This window comes from Phyllostomus hastatus, unplaced genomic scaffold (genome assembly GCF_019186645.2).
Source record: "Phyllostomus hastatus isolate PE091 unplaced genomic scaffold, TTU_PhHast_1.1 phas_scaffold_317, whole genome shotgun sequence".
Classification (NCBI taxonomy): Eukaryota; Metazoa; Chordata; class Mammalia; order Chiroptera; family Phyllostomidae; genus Phyllostomus; species Phyllostomus hastatus.
The window spans coordinates 6,137,980-6,161,192 of NW_025334023.1; the positions used below are offsets into that span (position 1 = coordinate 6,137,980).

At 40.1% G+C, this 23,213-nt stretch overlaps 1 protein-coding gene across 4 annotated transcripts; it reads right to left on the reverse strand.

Moving 5' to 3' along the window:
* Nucleotides 1–1,678: 1,678 nt before the first annotated feature.
* On the reverse strand, nucleotides 1,679–22,969 carry ALG8 (ALG8 alpha-1,3-glucosyltransferase). 4 transcript variants are annotated; one of them, XM_045818208.1, is made up of 13 exons: nucleotides 22,859–22,969; nucleotides 19,166–19,244; nucleotides 18,148–18,341; nucleotides 16,076–16,185; nucleotides 15,094–15,161; nucleotides 11,470–11,596; nucleotides 10,556–10,659; nucleotides 9,675–9,795; nucleotides 7,192–7,331; nucleotides 5,746–5,885; nucleotides 4,348–4,445; nucleotides 3,964–4,036; nucleotides 1,679–2,308 (listed from the first exon to the last, which is right to left on the reverse strand). In XM_045818208.1, the coding sequence occupies exons 3-13, from the start codon at nucleotides 18,249–18,251 to the stop codon at nucleotides 2,077–2,079; spliced, it is 1,317 nt and encodes a 438-aa protein (XP_045674164.1). In that variant the 5' UTR covers nucleotides 18,252–18,341; nucleotides 19,166–19,244; nucleotides 22,859–22,969; the 3' UTR covers nucleotides 1,679–2,076. The 4 variants fall into 4 exon arrangements, with proteins under 4 accessions (XP_045674164.1, XP_045674161.1, XP_045674163.1 ...); XM_045818205.1 differs by having other exon boundaries at nucleotides 22,824–22,965; XM_045818207.1 differs by having other exon boundaries at nucleotides 22,868–22,961.
* Between the last annotated feature and the right edge of the window lie 244 nt (nucleotides 22,970–23,213).

Here is a 23,213-nt window from a genome sequence, read left to right on the forward strand (position 1 = left end):
TCTCTTTACCAGGTAGGTTCTTCCAGTTCTGACATCACACAGCAACCACCAAATTTGGCCTTGTTGAGATGTATCCAAATTCATCCTCTAATTTTCTTTTTTAGGCTTGCACGCGAATTTGCAAAGATGTGAGGCACTACACTGGGCCCCGTGCGTGAATGCTGATACTATAAACATTTAGGTTTTAATCATGGCTTGTGTGGCGTGTTTCCTTTATTCAACTGTGCCAGAAAACTGGGGCTATTGAAACAAGCGTGGTCTCGGCTCCCAAACTGTTAGTCTCTTGGGGAAAACAGATAAATGAAGTATTACAGCCATGAACCGTAGCAGAGCCATGGTATGGGGGCACATGGTGGGGGCACTCAATTCTAGGGGGTGGCAGAGAAGGTAGGAAAGGCAGACTCACAAAAATATGAATTTATTTAACACTTAACACTTAATGTGTCAGGCAGGGTTCTTAATTTTTTGTGATCACTTTAAAGACAAGGACACTGAAGCAAAGGATAGCTAAGTAACTTGGCTCCGGATTTCAAAAAACCATGGAGGCGAGACTTAAAATCAGGCTGTTTCACTCCAGGGTTCTTTTCTTTTAAATCCTCACCAGGGGATGTTTTATTGACTTCAGAGAGGAAGGGAGGGAGGGTGGGAAGGGAGGACATAGGTGGGGCTGGAAGGGAGGGAGAGGTGGGGGGAGGGAAAGACACACACACACACACACCAGTTGCCTCCTGTACAATTGAACAAGCAACCTAGGTATGTGCCCTGACTGGGAATGCAACCTGCAGGCTTTTGGCAAAGGAGACGAGCTCCAAGCAGCTGAGCCGTCAGGCCAGGGCTTCTATTCCTGATCATTACACTGTACTACCTTTCTCTTCACAGATATAGTAGCAGTTAAGTGAATTTTGAAGTATGAACAATCAGATGACAGGGTAGAAAGATCAGCAATGAGGAAACAGTGACACGAATAAAAGAAACAGCACGGCACACTGGGAATTTTAAATTTAAAAACACGGGGTGCAAGGGGCACTGCAGTGGGGAAACAGGCTTGAGGGGCTAGGCTTCCCTCCTCCTTTGGCAAAATTCCCATCTTTATCTGTGATGAGCCTCAAAAGAAGTCCAGGAAAACAGAGTGAATTTCAGAGATGGGATAGCTGGATTACCATTCCAGGATGCCAATACCTTGGAGTCTCTCTGATCTTCAAATAGGGGATAATAGATAAATAACAACGTGTGGAAGTTCCTAATATCAACTAGATAAATGTTGGCTGAATTTGAATGTACAGCAGATATCAGGCAAACTGGGTAGAAAGTGTGTATGAAGTATGCTTAAGGAAGGGTGAGACATGACCAGGCTGCTAAACTGCTAAAACCATTTAGGTCTGCCTACATGAGGAAAGTCTGAGAAACGGCAGCCTTACCAAAACTGCAGTGCTCGCTATTAAAATACATGAATTGTACCAGATATCCTTAACTCAGTGTAAGAGTAGATGTGGTTTATAATCCTGGCTGACAACCAAGCCATTTATTAAATACCCCCCAGCTCTGTGAGTATAGTCATTACATAATTCCAATGAAAAAAAAAATCTGGAACAAGGTGTACAGAACAGGGACAGTAGTACACTGTCTACTTGTGTGCATACCACTAGGAAGATGCACAAACTGGTAATGAACCAAAAAATTTTTATGCAGAAATAAAAAGTGGTATTTTATTTATATCTCCCTTAGCACATGATTCTAATTGCACTTTATAGCCTAACAGCAGTGATCACAGGCTACAAATAATCCTGCTGTCGACCAGATTTCCCTGCTTGCCTGGCGCACACGCAGCAGCCTGAAAAGGCTTGGCAATGCTGATGGGGCAGGGTGAGATTTTTTTCAGATGTGTTTTGCTGCTTTTGGAGGAGCCTGGCTTCTCACCATGGTGACCATCAGGTTGCTAGGCTGGGAGAGGCCAAGCCTGGAAGAATGGTCCTCAAACAGCTCTACTGAATGGTTCATGCCACCAGCACTTTCTTTAAGTTCTGATTAACATCCCATGAAATAATTGCTTGGAATTTACCCAAGCAGTTCCTTTATTCATTGCTTCCTTGTCTTGCTGGCAGGAGGGTCAGTCAATGCTGAAAGATACAGTTTGAACCAAGCGTATGCGATGCCCACTGCACAATACGCTGAGGTCAGTAGCAAAGGGAGAAAGGAGTACTTCAGCTTCCAGGAGGTGAAAGGGAATACAAATTCACAGAAGACTTCCAGAGGCCCCAGGCCAAGGAGGTAGAAAGTTTCCATCCAATTAAAAAGAGGTTTTTCTTTCCTGCAGAAAAAGGAGAGAAAGGTCTGATTTAGATGAGTCACTCTGGTTTTGCAAACATTTCTCAGCTAAAGCTTCCCATCTGTGCTGTCCTGACATGTGGCACAGCCAAAGCCAGAGGCAAGAATGTACTGAATTTCACATTTAGAAAAACGGTAATGACAGACCGTTACATTACCTCAACAACCCAAATGCACCCAATCATCATCCACTTACGCTGTCACTTAGCTGAAGCTCTGAGAGAGAATTACTGTGGCTACGTATTTAGAAGAGGAAAGAGGGCTAGATGAAGTGATGTTAAAATAAGAACCTGGCAACAACACACAATTTTTTGTTTTGGTAAAAAAACATAAAATTTGCTATTTTATTTTTTACCATTTTTTAAGTATATAATCCAGTAGCATTGAGCATACTGACAAAGTTGTACAAACATTACCACTATCTACTTTCAAACATTTTCATCACACACGTACAAAAACCCCAAACCAAAAATAAACAAAAAAAACTTCAAAACATTTTCATCATCCCTAAGGGAATCTCCGGAAACATTAAGCAGTAACTGCCCATTTCCCCTCACCCCTGTTCCCATAACCACTAACCCACTCTCTGTCTCTGAATTTGCCCATTCTAGACTCCTTCTGTCTCTGGCTCATTTCACTTAGCCTAAGTTTTCCAGGTTCGTCCGTATTGTAGAATATACATCAGAACTTCATTCCTCTTTCTGACTGAAAAGTATTTACACACAGACACACACACACTTTTGTTTATCCATTCACTTGTGGATGGACACTTGGGTTCTTTTCACCTTTTGGCTGTTCATTACGGAATAACACCGTAATGAACACTGGTGTACAAGTACCTGTTTTAGAACCTGTTTTCAATTCTTCTGTGTATACATCTAAGAGTGGAATTGCTGGGTCATACTGTTATAACTGAGTTTTGAAACAAGTAAATATATAAAGTTTCATGAACACATTCAGATACAAACCATAAGAAAATACTAAAAAATTATACAGATAATATTACAAAAAGTTTAGAAAAGAAAAGCATTCCTTTCATGATTCTATTCCATCTGTAATTCTAAGATATGTAAAAATTTTGACTCACACATAATGCATATTTTACATTCCATTTTTTAGTTCTTACATAAGGTTTTTTTTAAAAACAAAATTCCAGAGAAAGAGGAAGGGATGGAGTGGGGGGCGGCCGGGGGTAGGGGGGGAGGCCGGGGGTAGGGGGGGAGGAGTGGAGAGAGAGAGAAAAAGAGAAATATCGATTGGTTGCTTCACATATGTGCCCCAACCGGAGACCAAACCCGCAACCTAGGCACATGCCACCAGGAATCAAACCCACGACCTTACAGTTTACCAGATGACACTCCAACCAAGTGAGCCACATCAGCCAGGGCAGGTTCTCATACAGGTTTTATAAGCCGGGTAGTCCTTCCTCAAATATTCCCCCAAACGAAAGATATGGTCTATCTTTGGTTGGCATGTCGGAGTAATGGGATTATGGGTAATGTCTCCCTCTATTTCCTAATTTTCTATAATGTTGTTATATTACTGTTATTAAAAATAATTTTTAAAAGGCTCATTACACATTTAACAGCAAACGTTTCACAAGATTAAATATAACTTTAAATGTGTTTTTTGTATTACCTGAATAGAGTCTTCAGTGAGGAAATACTGTAGATGGTAAATAGTAACATGAGTAAGATTTTAATGGGAAGTTCTGTTAAAAGAAGAAAAACAAATACAGATGACAATTTAGTTGATAAGAGAAAGGCCTGCGAGATTCCAGGCACTATAAACACACTGACACCACTACATAGAGCTAGTAATGCTTTTTGAGCTCAATTGTGCATTTGTGTGACATCTGAAGACACTGAGAGCCAGGGACAGATTGTGGGTTTTACTTAAGAGAATGGATGAGCTCTCTCCTTCTAAGAGACTTTAGTTGTTTAAATCAGACAGTATTGATCTCCAGGCTCTGTGGAAAAGGGCATGGCAATCAAATCTGCTGCTCGAAAGGACGCTGTTTACCTGGTGCAGTGAAGAGCAGAGGGAAGAGGGAATAGTGTCCTGCTGTGGTCAAAATCAGAAAAATTGAAGCATCTCTTGCTTTTCCCACAGACAGAAGGCTAAAAATAAAAAAAATCATAATAAACTCCTTGAAACAACAAATGAAACTTACATCTGCAAATAGCTCAAATAAACTGCCTCTATTATCATTTCTAGAACTAGCTTAAGCATAATATAACACAGTACTCTTTGCTACAAGTCAAATTCAATTGAGAACATTAATTTTTTAGTGGGAAACTTCAAGCAATTGATAGGAGGATGTAACACATTGCATCGGAGAATACTCAAAAAAAGAATCTAGCTGCCTTGTGTAACTAACTGCCTGCTTCCAAGAAAGGACCACTGCGGGGCTGGGAGCGGCCTGGTGGTGGGTAGCCAGGAAACAGAGCTTGGCAGTTCAATTTCCAATCCTACAGCTCTGCTCTCGGACAATGCCCTGAGCCTGCTGGTGTTCAATAAAAACTGTAACTAAAGACATTAGAAATTTTGTTCTATTTTTTAATTTGGAAACTCCAAGTTGTTAAATGATCCCAGACAAGCCATATACTGGCCTGATCAATTTGCCTATGGTTCTTTCAGAGCCTAAATGATTTCTCTCAGGACTTAAAAAAAATCTCAAGGAAAAATGCAAATTCTACTACCATCTATCTATCTGCTGGGTTTTTCTTATATACAAAATGGACACTACTCCATTTAAAATGCATTTTTAGTATGGCACAGTGTAAAGATCATAAGATTCAGGTTTAAGTCCTACTCTGCTGCTTACTGGCTGTGTGACTTTGAATAAGTCATTTAAACTCTCTGAGCCCCAGTTGCTGCAGATGTTAAGAGAGGAAATGATATTCATTTATTCTAATTATCTTCAAGGTTGTTGTGGGGCTCAGAAGAGCACAAAAAGAAAGCACCCCCCCTCAAAATCACAGTTCTGAAAAACCTGAATGCTGTATCTATGTCAGGGATTGTTGCGCAATGGACTCAATCCTTTCCTTAACTAACAACACTTAACAAGGAACAGTGGACCTTACTTTCTTGGATGTGATGACACCAAAGCCCACGCTTTTTTCCCCACTATGCTGCCACTAAACATCCAGATGTAACAGCCTGGGGTCACGGTGCTTAATCACTGCAGTACCACTTACACCAAAATGTGCAGGACCAATATGTCCAATTTTGTATACCTTAGAACCTTCACAGGTTGCAAGGATCCGAAGTTAAGCATCCCTGTCCTGTCTTAGTACAAACCTGTGCCTGCACATTTTGGCATTTGCCATCCCACTGAACATGTCAAGAACGGACATCAAACAGAAAACAATAGAACCACATTGAAATACTCCAGAAATGCCAACTGACTGAGCTTACCTCATTGGGAGAACCGCTAGGAGGATGGCTTTCTCATGGACGTGCCACCCAAACATGAAAGAGCTCAAGGCACAAAGGATGAGACATCGGAGAAAGCCTCTGGGCCCTTGGGGTTTAAACCAAAGACAGAAAATAGAGGGCTAGAAACAACAGGCAAAGATGAAACTTCAGTATCATTTGAAATAGGCATCACAGAATAGGCATTCACAATTCAGGTGAATACAGTTTGCACCATCTCTGAAAAACAGATCATAAGACTATTCTCCATTAAACTGATGTGATTCATCACTTTGTAAACAGTTCACTGAAAATTAACTGTGCAAAAAAAGCCATTTAGATATATAATTCATTAAAATTAGTAAGAAATGATATTAAGTTCAAAGATATCAGTATAACCCCTTACATCTTCATAATTAATTAATAGTCACTGAACCTATAGGTCAAACTACAAAAGTTCATAGATATTTTGGGGCTAATAATAATTAGATTTTACTACACTGATAAACAAACACCTAGCTCTGTGGGCTGGAGTATAATTTACAATAAATCTGTGGCCTCTGTAAGCAGCTTACACGTCTGAGGTGTTAGCGGGAAGTTGTACCTCAGAGCACCTGAACAAGGAGGCCACAGAACCTAATTCCTGACTGGTCCTGCCGTGTGATTCAGTGAGGTCAGGTGTCTTGACAGTAGGCTCAATCATTTAGAAGTCAAAATTAAAGTTGAGTGTAATTATAGGTAGGATTGAGTTTTTCTATTGAATTCTACTAAACTTATGCCTGGAATTGAAGGCATCAGAATCACTAACAAATAAAAACAATACATATAAAGCCACTAACAGCATCCGACTCAGATTCCTACCTGATGCTCAAAGAGCCACCACTGACTCTCTCCTCATCCATGTCCATGCAGTCCCAGACAGCTCTGGATTTCTGCTCAGTGAGCCATGGATGGAAACAACAACATAAACCTCCATGTCCCCACTACAAACGTCCTCCTCCTTCTCCACCAGGTGGCCGGTGCTCCCTTCTCTGGGGGCTTTTCTTTTTCTTCATCCCACTGGCCATCCTTCCTTACAGTGTTCAAAGTTACTCTAAGACAGGGGTGTCAAACTCATTTTCACCGGGGGCCATATCAGCCTCACGGTTGCCTTCAAAGGGCTGAATGTAATTTTAGGACTATATAAATGCAACTACTCCTTAACAGTTAAGTGAGAGCTCAGAGCTGCCGCCAGGTAGAAAAACAAGGTGCTGGTCTGGATAACACAAGGTGGAGGGCCATGTGTTTGCCACCTGTGCTCTAAGAAGTGCTAGGCAGTGCCTCAATCTGCGGCGGGGTCACAGCCCTGGAACTTAGGCTACGGCTGAAAAAACTCGAAAGTTGAAATTTAACCACACAGAAGTGAAGCAGAGAAAACTCAAGAAATGAGTACTACTGGTGAATTCTTACCGCTATGGCGATCAGAGTGCAGAGGAGGGTGGCCAAGGGCGTCACTGAGGGCAGGACTGTGTGTTGGAACTGCTGAACCAAACCACTTGTCATCGAGGCCTTAGGGATCTTGTTGGGATCAAGAAGTTTCAATTTTAAACCTACACAGTAAGTAGACATTTCGTTTTGTTTTGATCAATGATGTGCCATATTTTACCAATCAATTCCTTGAGAAAAAAATAATAAGCTACGACATCTTTGAACTATAACTAGTTCAAAGTTAAGATTTCACTAACTCAATTCTGTGTTATTCTATCTAAAATGCTGCTGGTTCTGAGATTACACCATGCAAGAGCTGTCTGAACTGGAACTGGAAATCTGTGCAGTTTAACAGGGGCCTTGGTGGCAGGTGGCGTGAAGAGCAATCTGCTCCCACCCCTAAAATGAAGTGAGCTTTCTGAAATACAGGCCTGACCGAGTCACAGCCTGGCTCTGAACTGTCCACTGCCTCCAGGGCCAAGTCCACATCCTAAGCACGGCACACAGTGTCTTCCACGACCTGGCCCCTTCCTGCCTCACCAGCCTCAGCTCCTCAATGTTGTTAAATGTGACGTGGCCACAGTGACCTGACATACCACTCTCAACATTTACGTCCCTTTGTACGGGCAATTCCCTTTGTTTAGAATAGCCTACTCACTTTGCAAAGTTAATTCCTAATTCTCTCATCTGAGAAAGCTCCTAAATCAAGAAATAAAGCTGATTTTGTTGTGGGCCAGGTGTACCTTGCACATGTCTCTACTGCTCACCACACTACACTGGATCTGCTGACATACTCATTTCCTCTACTGTACTGGGGGTTCCTTAAAGGCTGGAACGATGAGTAATTCATTCCTGTTCCCAGCACATCGGAGTTCAAAAAATGCTTATTAAATGAACTAAGTCTGAGGACGATGATGCAAGCCCCATCCCAAAGCAGCTGATAGGACGGTCAGGGGTAGTCTGAGACAGAGCCCTGCGTAATGTTGCTAAAAATCAATGAAATGTGGGAATGGTACATACTACCAAAATATTGTCTAGTCATCCCCCTCTTCGCTTTTCCTTCATCCTAATGATTCTCTCTTAAAGCTAACCGCAACCTCCCTGAAACATACTTGCCTCATCTGCCACAGACTTTCCACTAAGACAGCTTTAAGACAGATACTCGAAATCAGAAGTTTCCTGACTCAGACAAGGCAAGTGACTCTTGTACCTTAGCCCATACTAGTTGTTCAAAGCTTTTTTGAAGTATGCTCAGAAACTCCTTTTTAAGAATGCCATGCATATCAAAACTAGATTCACAATGGATGAAAGATAGGACCAAATTAGGATTTCCTACAAGTACTTTCCAAAACCAGTAACAACAGCCTCAATGCATTAAGCACATACAATGTGCCAGGGATTTACAGCCATTACTTTGAGGCCCTGAGGCACACAGAATGGGGTAACCTGCCCAAAGCCACCAACTAGTGAGTAGTGGAACTGATGCCAGTTCTGTCTAGTTGCAGAGCCTCTGCTGCTGACAGCACAGCACTTCTCTATTGCTGAATTTGTTTCACACTACATGCTTCATGGAAATAAATACTATTATCTCCTTATTACAGCGAAGAAAGCAAAACTAGAGGAATTAAATGACTTGCACAGTGCCTTGCAGCCAGCAATTTATGCAGGTGGGCCCCAACCAAAGTATCAGATTCTAGATGCTAGATGAGGAGTCGATAAACTCCAGCCTGAGGGCCAAATCCAGCCAGTGACCTGTTTTGGCACAGCCCTGAAACTCTGAATGTTTTTTTTAAATATTGTATAGGTTGTAAACAAACAAACAAACAAAGACATCTATGTGGTCTGCAAAGCCTAAAGTATTTGTTAACTGGCCCATTAAGGAAAATGTTTCCGTACCCTCCACTCAACCCTGCCACTTCCCATACAGCTAGGCCGTACTCACAAATGAAGACCGTGAGTTATTTTCAGTAGAACCATCTCAGGTATAAGTCACTTCTCATCACAATCCAAACTTAAAAACATAGCCCAGGTTTTCCATTTCTGCTCATCTCATGCTGAAGTGCATGGCTATCATTTCCCGCACTGGTTTTACTTAAAGAGTCATAACTTACATATTCTTCGGGCCAGCTTCTCCCCATATTTAAGTTTAAAAGTAGGATTAACTACTGAAGAGTGTTTTATTTATGGCAAAAACTACTTTTAAAAAATGTCTAAATATTTAATTTTTTCCCACAAGGAAAGGATCAACAACCTTATTGCCACTAAGAGCTTTCATAAGACACAGTCTGTTCACTGCACTGAAGACTCCCTAGAAGAACCACCCCCTGTTCATTCTGACAGCTGAAACGCAAGGCTGGGGAACAAGCGTTCAACCTCATTCAAAATACACAGCAAATTTTTTCATTTCTGAATGGGGTAAGCCCTTTCAATGTTCAGAGTCTGAGTGAGAAAGCTTGCTGCCATACCGATGACAGACAGCACTTTATCCAAAGCACTGTACAAAGCCCAGAAGTTTGGAGCCCAGTACGCATGGCAGAGGCCCCGCTTGAACGGGAAGAGCCGGGAGAAGACTTGAGGCAGTTGGTTCTGTTGAGAAGAGATTAAACAGTGATCAATCTTTTCCAAATTCAAAAGAGAACTGTCTTTAGCACAGTGTATAGACAGTTATGAGGTCTGAGTTCCAGTCTTTATTCTTTCAAGTAAAGACTGTCATCTCGAGCAGTTCACAGAACCTCTTCTGTCTAACCTTCTGATCTGTCCAGCGACAAGACACACAAAAGTACTTTGAATACCATCCAATACTATTATAATATCAGTATAATAATGGAAGCATTTATGAGGCACAAAGGAGAAAGACTGCAGCGTATCTAAGTCTCCTGAAGAGAAGGCAACAGCAGGGAAGACTGTACAAGACACACTGCTTTCTAGTTCTAGCACAAATTAAAATTAAATGGCTGAATTCAGGGAGAGGGAAGAAGGAAAAATAGATTTGCTGAACATTTCTAACATTCTAGGCACTTTAGAATGCTGTCAGTGAATGACTGTGGAAGTGCCTCAAGTTTTGAGGTTATAAAGAGAGTTCAGCAAGCAGGCAAGGCAGCAAGTACAGAGTCTGCAGATTACGATGACCGTGTGCAAGACACACAGTTAAACATATGAACGCACATACATATGTATTTGAATGTGCACAGAAATGACTCAAGGAATGCCGTCCCTGTGTTCAGAGAGTCATACTGAAGAGCTGTAAAAAAGGACTAGTTTTGCCTATTTTATATTCTTAAATTTATTCTGTCTTTCTAAACAACACAAAAACCATGTATTACTTTATAAAAAAGAAAAGGCTTACCAAGGCTAGGAAAGGACCCAACGAAAGAGCAGAAACTAGAAAAACAATCAGTCCCAGGGAAATAAATCGGGCATAACTGAAACTGTTCCATCGAACGGACCCATCTACAAAAAAGAAACATTCTCATTAAACAGGAGCATGGAAAACCATAACGTATATGGACTATGTGCTGAAACTGGAAGGATCCCCTGATAATACGCCAATCAATCTTTATGATGTGTCAAGAGCAGAGAAAAGTCAGAATGGGTCAGGGGTTATAGCATGAATAGCTGAGAGGTATCTGTTGTGCTTCATGTAACCTCACCAAGCAAGCCACCACATCAAGAAAAAATATTGAGTTGGCCAAAAGGTTTGTTTTTTTCTCTGTATGATGGCTCTAGTAACATTTAGTTGTCATTAACTTCATTCGAAACAATTTTGTTAGATGGTATTGTGACAACTGTCATATCAGTGCATACTTTTTAAGAAACTTATTGAAACTAGTTAATTACTGTGCAGCCATTTAATATTGAAGATGGAAGAAAATATGCAACATTTTTGGCGTGTTATGCTTTATTATTTCAATAAAGGTAAAAATGCAACTGAAATGCCACAGATTTGTGCAGTGCGTGGAGAAGGAGCTATAACTGATCGAATGTGCCAAAAGTGGTTAACGAAGCTTTGTGTCGGAGATTTCTCGCTGGATGATGCTCCATGGTTGGGTAGACGAGATGAAGTTGATAGTGATCAAATAGAGACATTAATTAAGAACAATGTTATGCCACGTGGGAGAGAGCTGACATATTCAAAATATCCAAGTCAATAAAGTTATTGGTGGAAATGAAAAATGTGTCTTTTATTTTACAGGAAAAACTAAACGGACTTTCTGGCCAACCCGATGGAGTACAAGAGTTGCCGCTCTCACTAACACTTGCCTGGTTTGTTGGCAGTGAAGCAGTAAGATCGCAGCAGATATACACCGTAGGCAGGGGCTACGTAGAGGTAGATGTGCTTGAGATGTAGGAGAATAGCAAAGAGAAATGCTCCTTCTACGTGCCTTTTCTGGGAGATTTAAAAGGGAAAATCACTTTAAAATTCAGGGTAAATTAAATGCAGCAATGTAGTGTCCTGGATTGGATCCTGGAACAGATAAAGGACATTAAATCCAAGTATCAAAATTAGTTTCTCAGTCTGAAAAACATACCAGTTATATAAGATGGCGACATGAGGGGAAATGGGCAAAGGATACAAGAACTATCTGTACTATCTCTGTAACCTTTCTGTAAATCTAAAATTATTTCAATAAATATGTTAAACAATACAGAATACCAGAGATGGTTCCACAACAATGTGAATGTACTTAACATTACTGAACTGTCTAAAAATGAGTAAGGTAGTAAATTTTATGTTGTGTATTTTACCACAATTAAAAAAACCATATTTTAAAGATGTTAAAATTAAATCCTTTTAATTGTTCTTGCACACTGACATAATATAGAAAATTAAAAGTACAAGATTTTTCCTGGCTGGCGTAGTCCAATGGATTGAACGCAGGCTGCAAACCAAGGCATCGCAGGTTCGATTCCCAGTCAGGGCACATGCCTGGGTTGCAGGCCACGGCCCCCAGCAACCACGCATTGATGTTTCTCTCTCTCTTTCTCCCTCCCTTCCCTCTTTGGAAATAAATAGGTAAAATCTTAAAAAAAAAACAAACGGGTACAAGATTTTTATAATTTCCTCATCTCAGACAACTAGGCATCACATACCAGATCATAAGGCACTGTGAGGAAAATAAAGTGTAAAATTATTTAAAAATACATATTTTTAAAGATATATTCTGAAATACTTAACAAATGAAACATGTCTGAGATACATTCCAAAGTAATCCTTTGTGTGTGCATATGTGTAGAACACTATGCTATTTTCTTTACTTCTGTGTGTGATTTAAATTTTCTAAGATAAAAATGTTTAAAAATTCAGGCGAGTATTCTACATGCACTATAAGGTAAATACAGGCAAGTAATTCCAGCTAGCTTTTATACTGAGTCTAGCAGGTTCATAAATTTCTTATTTCAACAAATATTCATTCAGTTCTAAGCCTGATGCTGAGGCACAGGACACACCACCCTGACAACACACTGCAAATTCTCCCTCAGGAACCGAAGCCCAGAGAATTAAATTGCCCTCACCCCTTACAAAGTTTTACAATAGCTGGAGTTGATTTCTGGAGGTGAGGAGTGAGAGCTTCAATGAATACGTATAATGCTATGCCACCAAAATATTATTTAAACCTTGTATTACAGGTCAGGTAACATATAGTATGATCAGGCTGAAGGCATGAAGGGCAGTACTTGATCCTAACGAACTACCTAAGAAAACTAAAGGTATTCTGATTAAAAAGAGAAACACCCAAGTTGACTATGACTACAGAAGTGTGAGTTCTACCTACCTCCCAGGAATTCTGGAAGGATCAAATGAGATAACGTCCTGGGGTTCAGCAAAGGAAACTGTCAGAGGGACCCTGGAAGGCCAGGTTCCTTCTCTCACTTGTCTCATCAGGTGTGGTCTGGAATAGATGAGTTGGGAACAATAGGGAAGAACAATGAGATGGTCCCAGATCTCTCTTCACCAATTTTATAATTTAAGATTCAGAGAAGGTCTAGCTGGTTCTCTATAGCTACACTTTTCATTTGTTCAACAACCATTTATTGAACACCAGTTATGTTTCCAGTTCTGTGTGTTTTTTTATGGTTAAAAACTTATTCAGACACTTGTAGTTGACAAATAACTTTAAGACAGATTATCAAATGTGATCTTTCCAAAGTCCCTGTGAGGTAGGTAACCCCATTTAACAAATAAAAATATAACAAGGGGTAAATTTCATTTTAAGGATGAGAAAACAGAGGCTGAGAGGATTAAATGACTTGCACCGGGTCAATGGTTCCCAGACCCAGCACCTTATTAAAATTCCCTGGAGATTCCTAAAGCACAATCCCAGTGGTTCTGATTCAGTCTACAGAGGGGTGACCTAAAAATCTGGATTTCTGATTTCTCCCTCTATAAAAAGGAGACTAATAATTATGGCAACTTCACAAAATGCTGGGTTGGCCAAAAAGTCTATTCAGTGTTTTCTGTAAAATAAAAAGCACATTTTTCATTTTCACCAATAACTTTATTGATTTGGATATTTTGAGTATGTCAGCTATCTCCTGCTATTGGCTTCTAGTGGGTTGAGGCCAGGGGTGCTGCTAAACACCTTCCAATGCATAAGACAGCCCCATGGCAGAGAATTATTTAGCCAAAATGTCAACAGTGCCAAGAAACTTGGCACCACTAGTGACATGTTTGTCACTTTTGACATGTTTGATCAATCCCAGTACCTTCTCCACACACTGCAAAACTCACTTTTTTGCATTTCAGTTGCATTTTTACCTTTCTTGAAATAATAAAGCATAATACGCCTAAAATGTTGCATATTTTCTTTCATTTTCAATATTAAAATGGCTGCACAGTAATTCACAAATTTTGGTAAGGTTTTTTAAAAAAATGCATGCTGAGATGACAGCTGTCACAATATCATCTAACAAAATTGTTTCAAATGAAGTTAAAGACAACTAAGTGTTACTAGAACCATCATATGGAAAAAACTAAATGAACTTTTTGGCCAACCCAGTAGTCGCAAGGTTTGTTCAATAAAATGTTATATAAAATGAACCTAACCTGGAGCAGACAATGCACTTCAGTAACCCGTTTGAGTCACATACAGCTCTCCCCAACTTTTTTTGGTACCAGGGACCCATTTCGTGGAAGACAGTTTTTCCACGGACTGGGAATGGGGGGTGGTTTGGGGGCACAGGAAGGAGGATGGTTTCAGGATGATTCAAGTGCTCACCACGTGCTATGTGGCCTGGTTCCTAACAGGCCCCGACCTGTATCCATCCACAGCCTGGAGGCTGGGGTCCCCTGAATAGGGTTAGTCAGGATTTCAACCCAGGTCTTCGGTTCCAAATCCCATAACTTCCATGACACTATACTATGGGCTTCTGATGGTAATGCCCCACCATAATAGTAATGACATTGTAAAAACTGCTGAAGATTTCATTTCTAGATAAATGATCCCGACCAAGTGTAGAATCTCAAGTGCACTTCAGGACTGCCATACTCTAAAGTTTTTGGAATACATTTTTTCATCTGTAAAATGAAGAAAACTGTCAAGAGAGAAGATAGAATGTGTGCCCTGACTGGTGCTGCTCAGTGGGTTGAGAGGAGTTCTACAAACCGAAAGGTCTCTAGTTCAGTGCCTGGTCAGAGTGCATGCCCCGTTGGTGGTGGGCATGAGGCAATCCATTGTTGTTTCTCTCCCTTCTCCTCTTTCTAAAAATAAATAATACTTATTTTAAAGAGCAAATACGGAATTTGTGAAAAATACTCAGTAAAAGTTGTTACTGCACTTGGTAACTCAAACAGTCAAATTTACCCATCATTCACTACCCTGTAGCCTTTATAAGCTAAAAAACAAACTTAAGGGGGAAAATCTAATTAGCCTATTTTGTATTTACCTGAAATAATCGTGCAATGGAGAGCAGCATTAATCCGAACAAAAAGCCGTTGTACTGGAAATGAATATCTGAAGACAGGTCAAGGAAAGACAACAAAGGATACCAGATTCATAATGAACTGTGCTAATAAACTGAGTTTAAAAATTGCAAATGCTTTCTTAATAGGTAAAGACAAAAATATTTCTTCCAGTTTGGACTTTTCATAATGTGTTTTCTGTAAAGTCATACCCTGGACAAACTTACTTTAAGATTTATATTAAAGAAGAAAACCAGAAAACTTTCCCATGTTTTTTATCCTAAAGACCCAGCTGGTACAATTTTTTGTTTTGTTATTTAGAATTAGGGACAAAATAGGAAGAGACCTAACAGCTAATGAGGACCACCAGAATATAGCACCCCACTGTTTATAGTACGTGTACAACCTTATTCATTAAGCCTCACAATGAACCTGTAAGGGAGTTTGAGCTCAGAGACATTAACCTACTCACAGCTGAAAGCTACTGTGATGACATAACTAGGACCTGAGTCCAGGTCAAACTTAAACTTAGGCTTCTATTATTAGGGTTTTAGAACTCTGCTTGTTAATTTGTGGTCAGCCAAGCTGGCAGAAAAGCATGAAGACCTACCTGTCTGTTCCCAAATGCAACCCTATGATATGCCCTTTCCTATAAAAGGCATTAGAATAATGTGCTATAAAACTATTTAATAACTATGTGTTAGATTAATCTACAGACAGTTAACAAATCCTAGTATGTTGCTTTACTTTTGGTTTAACTGGTTCTTGCATATTACCACTAAGTTATCAGGGACAAAGTTCTCTAACAGAGTCCAGTGAAGTTGGGAAGACTACGGTTGTGGGAACCCACACCCACCCCATGTGCATGTCCAAAGTAGCTCATGTGTCAGAATCACCATTAGAGAAAAAATTAATCTTATAATATATAATAGAATAAGGGAATAGAATTTAATACATCAAGGATACGGTCCACAATTAACAACCCAAAGTTCCACAGCAGTAATACTGACAGAATAAACTTTGGCTTCTCTGTAAGTTCTTTACCTGCTTTTTTCCCATCAATGCACTTACAGCACCTACATTGAAAAACCAGGAAAGGATCAGAAACAACTTTGATCTTCAGTAGAACATCACACTGCTTCTACGAGGTATACTGTAGCACACTCTGATACATTTACTAGCCCTTCCTCATGAAGCTGTCTGTGCCATTTGACTGCTTTAAAAGCGGATAGTAGAAACAAAGACCCCAGGGATGGTTCCATGTCTCTTTCTCAGCTATGCTGCTTTGAAACAGTCTTTACACTCAATAAAAAAAGAAAAGAAAAGAAAACCCAACCCCAATACAACAACAAAATCCCTGCTATCAAAACCCCAAAAGTAAGGGTTTTGAAAATTGAGAGGGCACACACTATTTCAGCCCTTAAGGGTGAAAAATGCAGACCAGGATGATGTGGTGCTCTACATTATATACCATCATACCAGCCACGTGAAGAATAGAGCTTCCAGAGTTTAGGAGGGGGTGGCAGAGGGGAAAAAGAGCCAGGAACTTGTACCTCCTGATTATCTGAATAATTTAAAGTCCAAATAATTTAAAAATCCCTTTGTAAGAATGTATGTTATTTAAAGGTAGAAAGATACATACTATAAATGACAATATCAGCTGATCCCATTCTTGTTTTATAAAGATTAATTCAGACACAGAAAAGAGGCTGAAATAACAGGCACCAGACTGCTGATGGCGACAGCTGTAAGTGGAGGGGTACAGGTCATTTTCACTTTGTGCGTGTTACGTGCTTTTCTGTTTTCCAAAATTTTATAATGAGGATGTGTTAGTCTAGTAATATTTTTAAAAAATGTGTTTCACTTGAGTATTGGCATATTCTATACAACAAAAAAAAGAGACACAATAAAGATGCAATTAAAAAGCTGTAAAAGATGCCTGCTTTCCCCCCAAGGAGCCTGTTTCCTTAGAAATAGGGACCTTACACGGTAATCGAGAAAATTAAGTAAGTTACTAATTCATACACAGTGCCTGGTTCTGGGAACCAGCACATAGATTTCAATGACTTTTACCTTACTTAACTGCCCTCTCTACACTGAAGATGGACTTGAATTCTACTCACTCTCTCTTTCTGCCTCTTCCCTGGGAACTTGAATTCAAACAATTGAGTTGAAAGAAGTACATTACAAATCACCTTTCCTTCCAACTCTTGTGAGGTCATAAACAGATTGAAAGTTAGGGTGTCAAATAGGAGTTACTCCATGAAAATAAGCAGGGGTCAAAACATTCCTAAGGGACTCTTTCCCAAATGGGGTGAGGGTGTAGTCTAGAGGGCCTCACACACAGATATGATCTACGTATGACCAGAGTCACTGAATGGACACCAGTTAGTGCTGTCACAAGCATAACAGTAGGCTTCAGTATCATGACAGAATAGAAAGCAACATTAACCAAAAACTTACTACTTGGAAGCCATTGTGCAAAATATTCTATTTATGTGTATTTAACTACTTAACATTAATTTATAGGTAAAAGATACAAAACAATAATATAAAATATGGACGTAACATTAGTAGAGAGTCTTCATGATGGAAGAATTTAGAAGATAACTAAAAGCATTCTATAAGATTTCTTGAGTTCACTAGGATGGAAGCCCCACTGGCAGTCAGCACAGCACGCATGTGTACGTGAGTGTATAGGGTGGGTCATGGGAGCCTTGGGGGGCCTGCTGCAAGGAAGGAAAGAGAAGCACATGGAGCCATCTGGGCGGGAGAAATGGTCTTGGAACTCTGCTTGGGACTACCTTTTGCCACACTCAATCACTTGTTCTACCTCTGCCTTATGGCCCCACCTTCTCCCCCATTTTCTTCCATAAAATTCAGGTAGACACTGCGCAGTTTAAAACACAAAAACATGGTTTTGGACTGTTCTAAAATTTGCTATTATATGAACTTTGTTTCCCCCAAGTGAGTTGTAAAGTTCATAATATAATTATTTTCTCAACACCTTCCACACAAAATGACATTCTCAGACTTACTCATGCACAGCATACACAAAGAGTGCATCTGTGAAGATGACGGAAAATCTCTGGAAAAGAATGGTCTTTGAGCTGTTATAATTCAGATTATGGACATTCAGCATCTCTTCATCAAAATATTTGGCAACATGTGACAGGGCATACTCAAACCATGCAAAAAAAGGGGGGTAGTCCAAGGTCCACTCTGAAGTTGCCTGTGGTAAAAATTGAAAGTAGAACATATCCTAAGTAACTGAGTAAACAAAGGGGGTGTGAAGATTCTCACGTTTTTAAAAAAGCACATGAAACTGCACTTAAAATATACCACAAATAGAGTAACTTCTATGTTAACACTGAGCAGAACATTAGAACCCATATCCTAAGTATGATCGTCAATTTCTTTAGAGTCAACTATAGCTCAAAAGAAATTAATCTCAAACCTTATAATAATAAACTTGGTTATGACATAGTGCTATCTTGGGTTTAAGTTCTGTCTCAGATACTTAATTTTCCTATGTAAAATGAGTATCATATGCAGTTTAATAATTCTATCAGAAATAAAAATACAGATCTGGTTTTTATAAATAATAGAAGAGAATGGTTTGTGTATCACCGGATGCCTACATATCACCTTTGATTATTCCTTTTCTCATAAATTGCACAACATTAGGGAGAGACAGGACCATAGAGATAATTCATCCTAAATCCTCATTTGCCAGATGAGAAACTAAGGCTTGGACAAATGAAATATACTGTGGCAGAGACAGGCCTAGAACCAATTTTTTATTGTCCCAATCCAATGTGCTTTCAAAAAGCATGTGACAAATATTATAATTACCAATTTACCGTTTGGGAAACTCTTTTTGAAGGGACTCCCTAACAATGCTAGAGGGCAGAACTGAGGAAAGAACATGCTTTTTATAAAGATTTATTTGACCTATGATCACATGGAAAACTGTTTTAACATCTATAATACTTTATGATTTCATACATCATCCTGAAAAAACCAAAACACAAAAAGGTGAAAGTTAAAACTTACTTCATAATACCACTGTGATATTGGCAAACTGTGAGTGATAGCAAGCCAGTTTCGGTGTACTTCAAAATCTGTGGAATGGCTATTTGACAATCAGATGAATAAAATGAAACTCTGTAACATCTACCAATTTCATATTTCTAACATTTCACATTTCTACATAATGTTTTTAATGGACCTACACCCCTACATAATGACAGCTCACCATTTTTTAAAGAAACTAAGAGGCAATACACAATCCTGAAAAACCTCATTAATCTGGAAGCCAGACCTCCTTTTGGAAAAGTTGGGAAACTTCAAGTGAAAAGGGTTTCAGAGTTATCTAAAGGGCTTACCAGCCCTGGCTGGTGTGGCTCAGTGGACTGAGCACAGGCCTGCAAACCAAAGGGTCACTGGTTTGATTCCCAGTCAGGGCGCATGCCTGGGTTGTGGGCCAGGTCCCCAGTTGGGGGCCTGTGAGAGGCAACCACACATTGATGTTTCCTTCTCTTTCTCCCTCCCTTCCCTAAACATAAACAAACAAACAAACAAACAAATAAAATCTTTAAAAAAGTAAAACTAAAGGGCTGAACAAAAGCCCATACATTTTCTTAAGGAAGACCCCAGGCTAACTCTTGTTCACAAAGACTTCTAACAAGATTCATTACTGGAAAAGCCCTCATATAGAAGCTGGATGGATTATCAAGGGTGAGTAGGAGTTCATTAGATAATAAAGGTGGGAAAAGGCTCCTGACTTGTTTTCCCATGTTGCCAAAATCTGTTTCCTGTTTTCCCCCTCACTGTGTATGAATATACTCAAGCATCTCCCCAGTAGGGGAGGAAAAATTTCCCCTTATTACCTCCTAGGTTCTGTGGCTGGTCTAAGAATTAAATTGACTTAAGACAGAGTAACAGAAGAAAAAAGCCAATTAAATTTTTTTAAGGATTAAAAAAATTGCATGTCCCCAACCCAAGCCTTCCAGTGTGCAAGATGATGCCTAACCCACTGAGCCACACCAGTCATGGCAAAAAAGCCAATTTTAATTAATGAGGTATATACACCAGATCCAAAAGATATGAAAAAAAATATGGTACTCAAAAGGCACCAGATAATTGAGCCTTATATACCATCCTCAGCTGAGTGAAGGGGTAGGTATCTGGGTCTTCAAAGGCAGAAAGGCAATTCATGAGAAGGTGAGAACAAATGTTTTGTAAAATCAGGTTGCCCTGCTAGGCAGACAAGTCTCTCACGTGAAAAAGTGATTTCTGTTATAGCTCTCTTTCTGACACAGGCTCCCCTTCTAATGTAAATTTCCCTTACTAAAGGGTAACTTCTGCTGTTTTCAGAGTTTCTCCTGTGCCTGCAGTTTCTCAAGATCATCAGTCCAAAATAACCCTTTATGCCAAAGAGGCATATTTTAGAGTGGCATGTTCTGCTACCCTTCTCCTCTCTTTAGTACAATTTTTTTTTGTTCACTGCTGTACCTCCTCTCCACATCTAGAACAGCACTTGATGCATGGATCAGGTCAATACATTCTTGTTGAGTTAACCACTCACCAATGTCAACAACTCCCACAGCAAAACCTGATTTATACTTTCCAAGTTTTACACAACCTTTCCCCAGTGACAACCCTCTTCTGAGTTTCCTAGTCAACCCCTTCTAAGTCTCTTTCACTGCTATCCATTCGAACATTCACCAAAACTGATGAATATTATGTGTTTATGTTCTCCTAGGCAAACCTAGTTTAATGCAACTTACTGGACAATCTTATTCACACTTATTACTTCCACTATCAATTGTATAATGATGATTCCCAAATCACAATATACAACCTCAGTCTCTTCCTGAATTATAGAGGCAGACATCTCCAACTTCCTGCTGACGAACTTCCTACTGACAAATGTCACCTGAATTTCTTAGATTCTTCAAAATCTCAATTCAAAACTGATCTAGTGGCCTAGCAATTTCATTTCTAGGTACATATAGTAGAGTCAACAGAAATGCACACGTTTACCAAAAGACAGGTACTGGGTATGTCTTCATGCCTCCAATTGTGTCAGTGCTTCAGAGCCCTTCCTGACACCCAATCTAAAATAGGTCCCCCTTGTTAGTCCCCTTATCAGATCCTACTCTTTTCATTCATAACACTTAACACATTTATGATTATGTGATTACATACTTGCATTGATCTGTTTCTAGAACTGTTATTCTCATTAAACTATACCCTTTAGAGGGTTAAAGGCCACATCCATTTTGTCTTTCCCTCTAGTGCCTAGCCACAGTAACTAGTACATAATAAAGCAGTTAGTATATACTTTGTTTAATACATTTACACTTATCCTATAGCTTCTATCTTACATCCCAGGGGTTTTCAGTTTGAGAAGCAGAGTATCAACTACAATTACATGTTCTTAATCCTGGATCAGTATTAAGAGCAGTATTCAAAATAACAAACCTGAAGACACATTTCTAGGCTGAAGTAACAAAAACAAGAAACATCACCTTATATGCATAAACTTACAGTTAAAACAAGTCTCTTTGATTGATTTGAAAGGAATTTCCTACATTTTGGATTTTTCTAATTTGTTTTTAAACAAATGGGAAGATGTTTATTTGCTTTCAGTTATGCAGAAGGTCCAAGTGATCAACCCCTTCTTTTCCAAGGTCCCTATTAAGTCATTTTGCTGAACCTACATGTACATTTTATTGCTTATGTAAATTACAAATATGCATCAGTATAGATGGACATTCTACACATACAAATCTTCCTTACTCAAATCAACAAAGGTAGGTCATCAAGAACTTGAACCAAAGGATACCAATAAACCAAACCCTAACCAGGGAGGGAAGGGAAAAAAGAAATGAGGAGAAAAGTCAAGGGAGAAGAATTAGCAAGGATGAACATAAGATGGAAGCGAATGTAATAAATATCGAGTACCCACTGTATACACATTACCACTCGGTGGATGCTTCCTGACTGGTTTCCACACTCAGTCTTGGCCCTGCATCCATTTTTCATACTGCAGTCTCACCTTGTGTTATCTGACCACTGCCTACCTCATCCTGTGCCATTCACCTCCTCACTTACTGCTCTTGGACCACAATGGCCACTTTCTGTTCCTCACATGGCCTTTGCACTTGTTTTTTCCTATGCCTAAACTGATTTTCACATTGCTTATTCTTTTTCAGTCGTCGGATTTTAACTCAAAACATCGCCTCCTAAAAGAGAAGGAAAGCCTTGTCCCGTAGTCACAACCTGAAACTTTCGTGTTTGCCTCCACCAACTCCACCCGTGCAAAAAACTGAAAGTGTCTTCCTCTGCACTGCATCTTCAGGACTTAAGAACAGTGCCTAACACAGTAGGAAACAGATAAAACACTAGCTGAATGAATAGTGGAGGTGTGTGTTCTTAATCTGCATACTAAGAATGAGGACCCTGAGGCTCAGAAACATTAAAAGACAAGGCCTGGCCGGAACCCATACATCCAGGGCTAAGAACTAGTTCTAAATTCAAATAACAATCAATGAGTGGACTGCGAAGCTTAGCAAAAGCTGAGCGGCTACTACACCACTTCCAAGTTGCCTTTCCTTCTCACACTCCGGGTCATCCACACTTTTCTCTCCCTCCCTGACCGACCGCGAGCCTCCTTGCCCAGCCCCTGACCGTGTGGACCCCTTACTAGGTGGGGATGAGAAGGCATTTGAGAAGAGTCACCCCGAGTACCAATGCCGAAAACCAGTTGCCACCACTCGCTGCAAAGCCGAGCGCCGCCATTACTGTCCAGACCCTCGCCTTCTACCAACTTGGTCCGCATCCGGGCTCCCGCGCATGCGGGGAAGGTCGTCTGAGCCAGCGCCCTGGGCTGCGCGCATGCGCTAAGCTGCCCCGCCCCGGGAGGCCAGCGTTCCGGCGTTTAAACCTCCCGCTCAGTGTCATTTTACTGTCTGGCCTCACTCGCGACTTAGTGTGGCTCGCGGCCTCTGCGGCGACCAGTTAAGTTTCATTTATTACTTCACTATTTTTTTCTTTTTGCCTCCCCCTTCTTCCACCCACCCCGTTACTTCATTCT

What these genes read in the sequence shown, in the direction of transcription:
- ALG8 (XM_045818205.1), bottom strand. Translation starts at nt 22,918, where the DNA reads ATGGCGGCGCTCGGCTTTGCAGCGAGTGGTGGCAACTGGTTTTCGGCA. An exon ending in GCACTCTGATCGCCATAGCG is followed by an intron (nt 5,886 to 7,191) that starts GTAAGAATTCAC and finishes TGTTGTTTCTAG; the next exon opens with CCCTCTATTTTCTGTCTTTG. An exon ending in CTAGCGGTTCTCCCAATGAG is followed by an intron (nt 4,446 to 5,745) that starts GTAAGCTCAGTC and finishes TTTTATTTTTAG; the next exon opens with CCTTCTGTCTGTGGGAAAAG.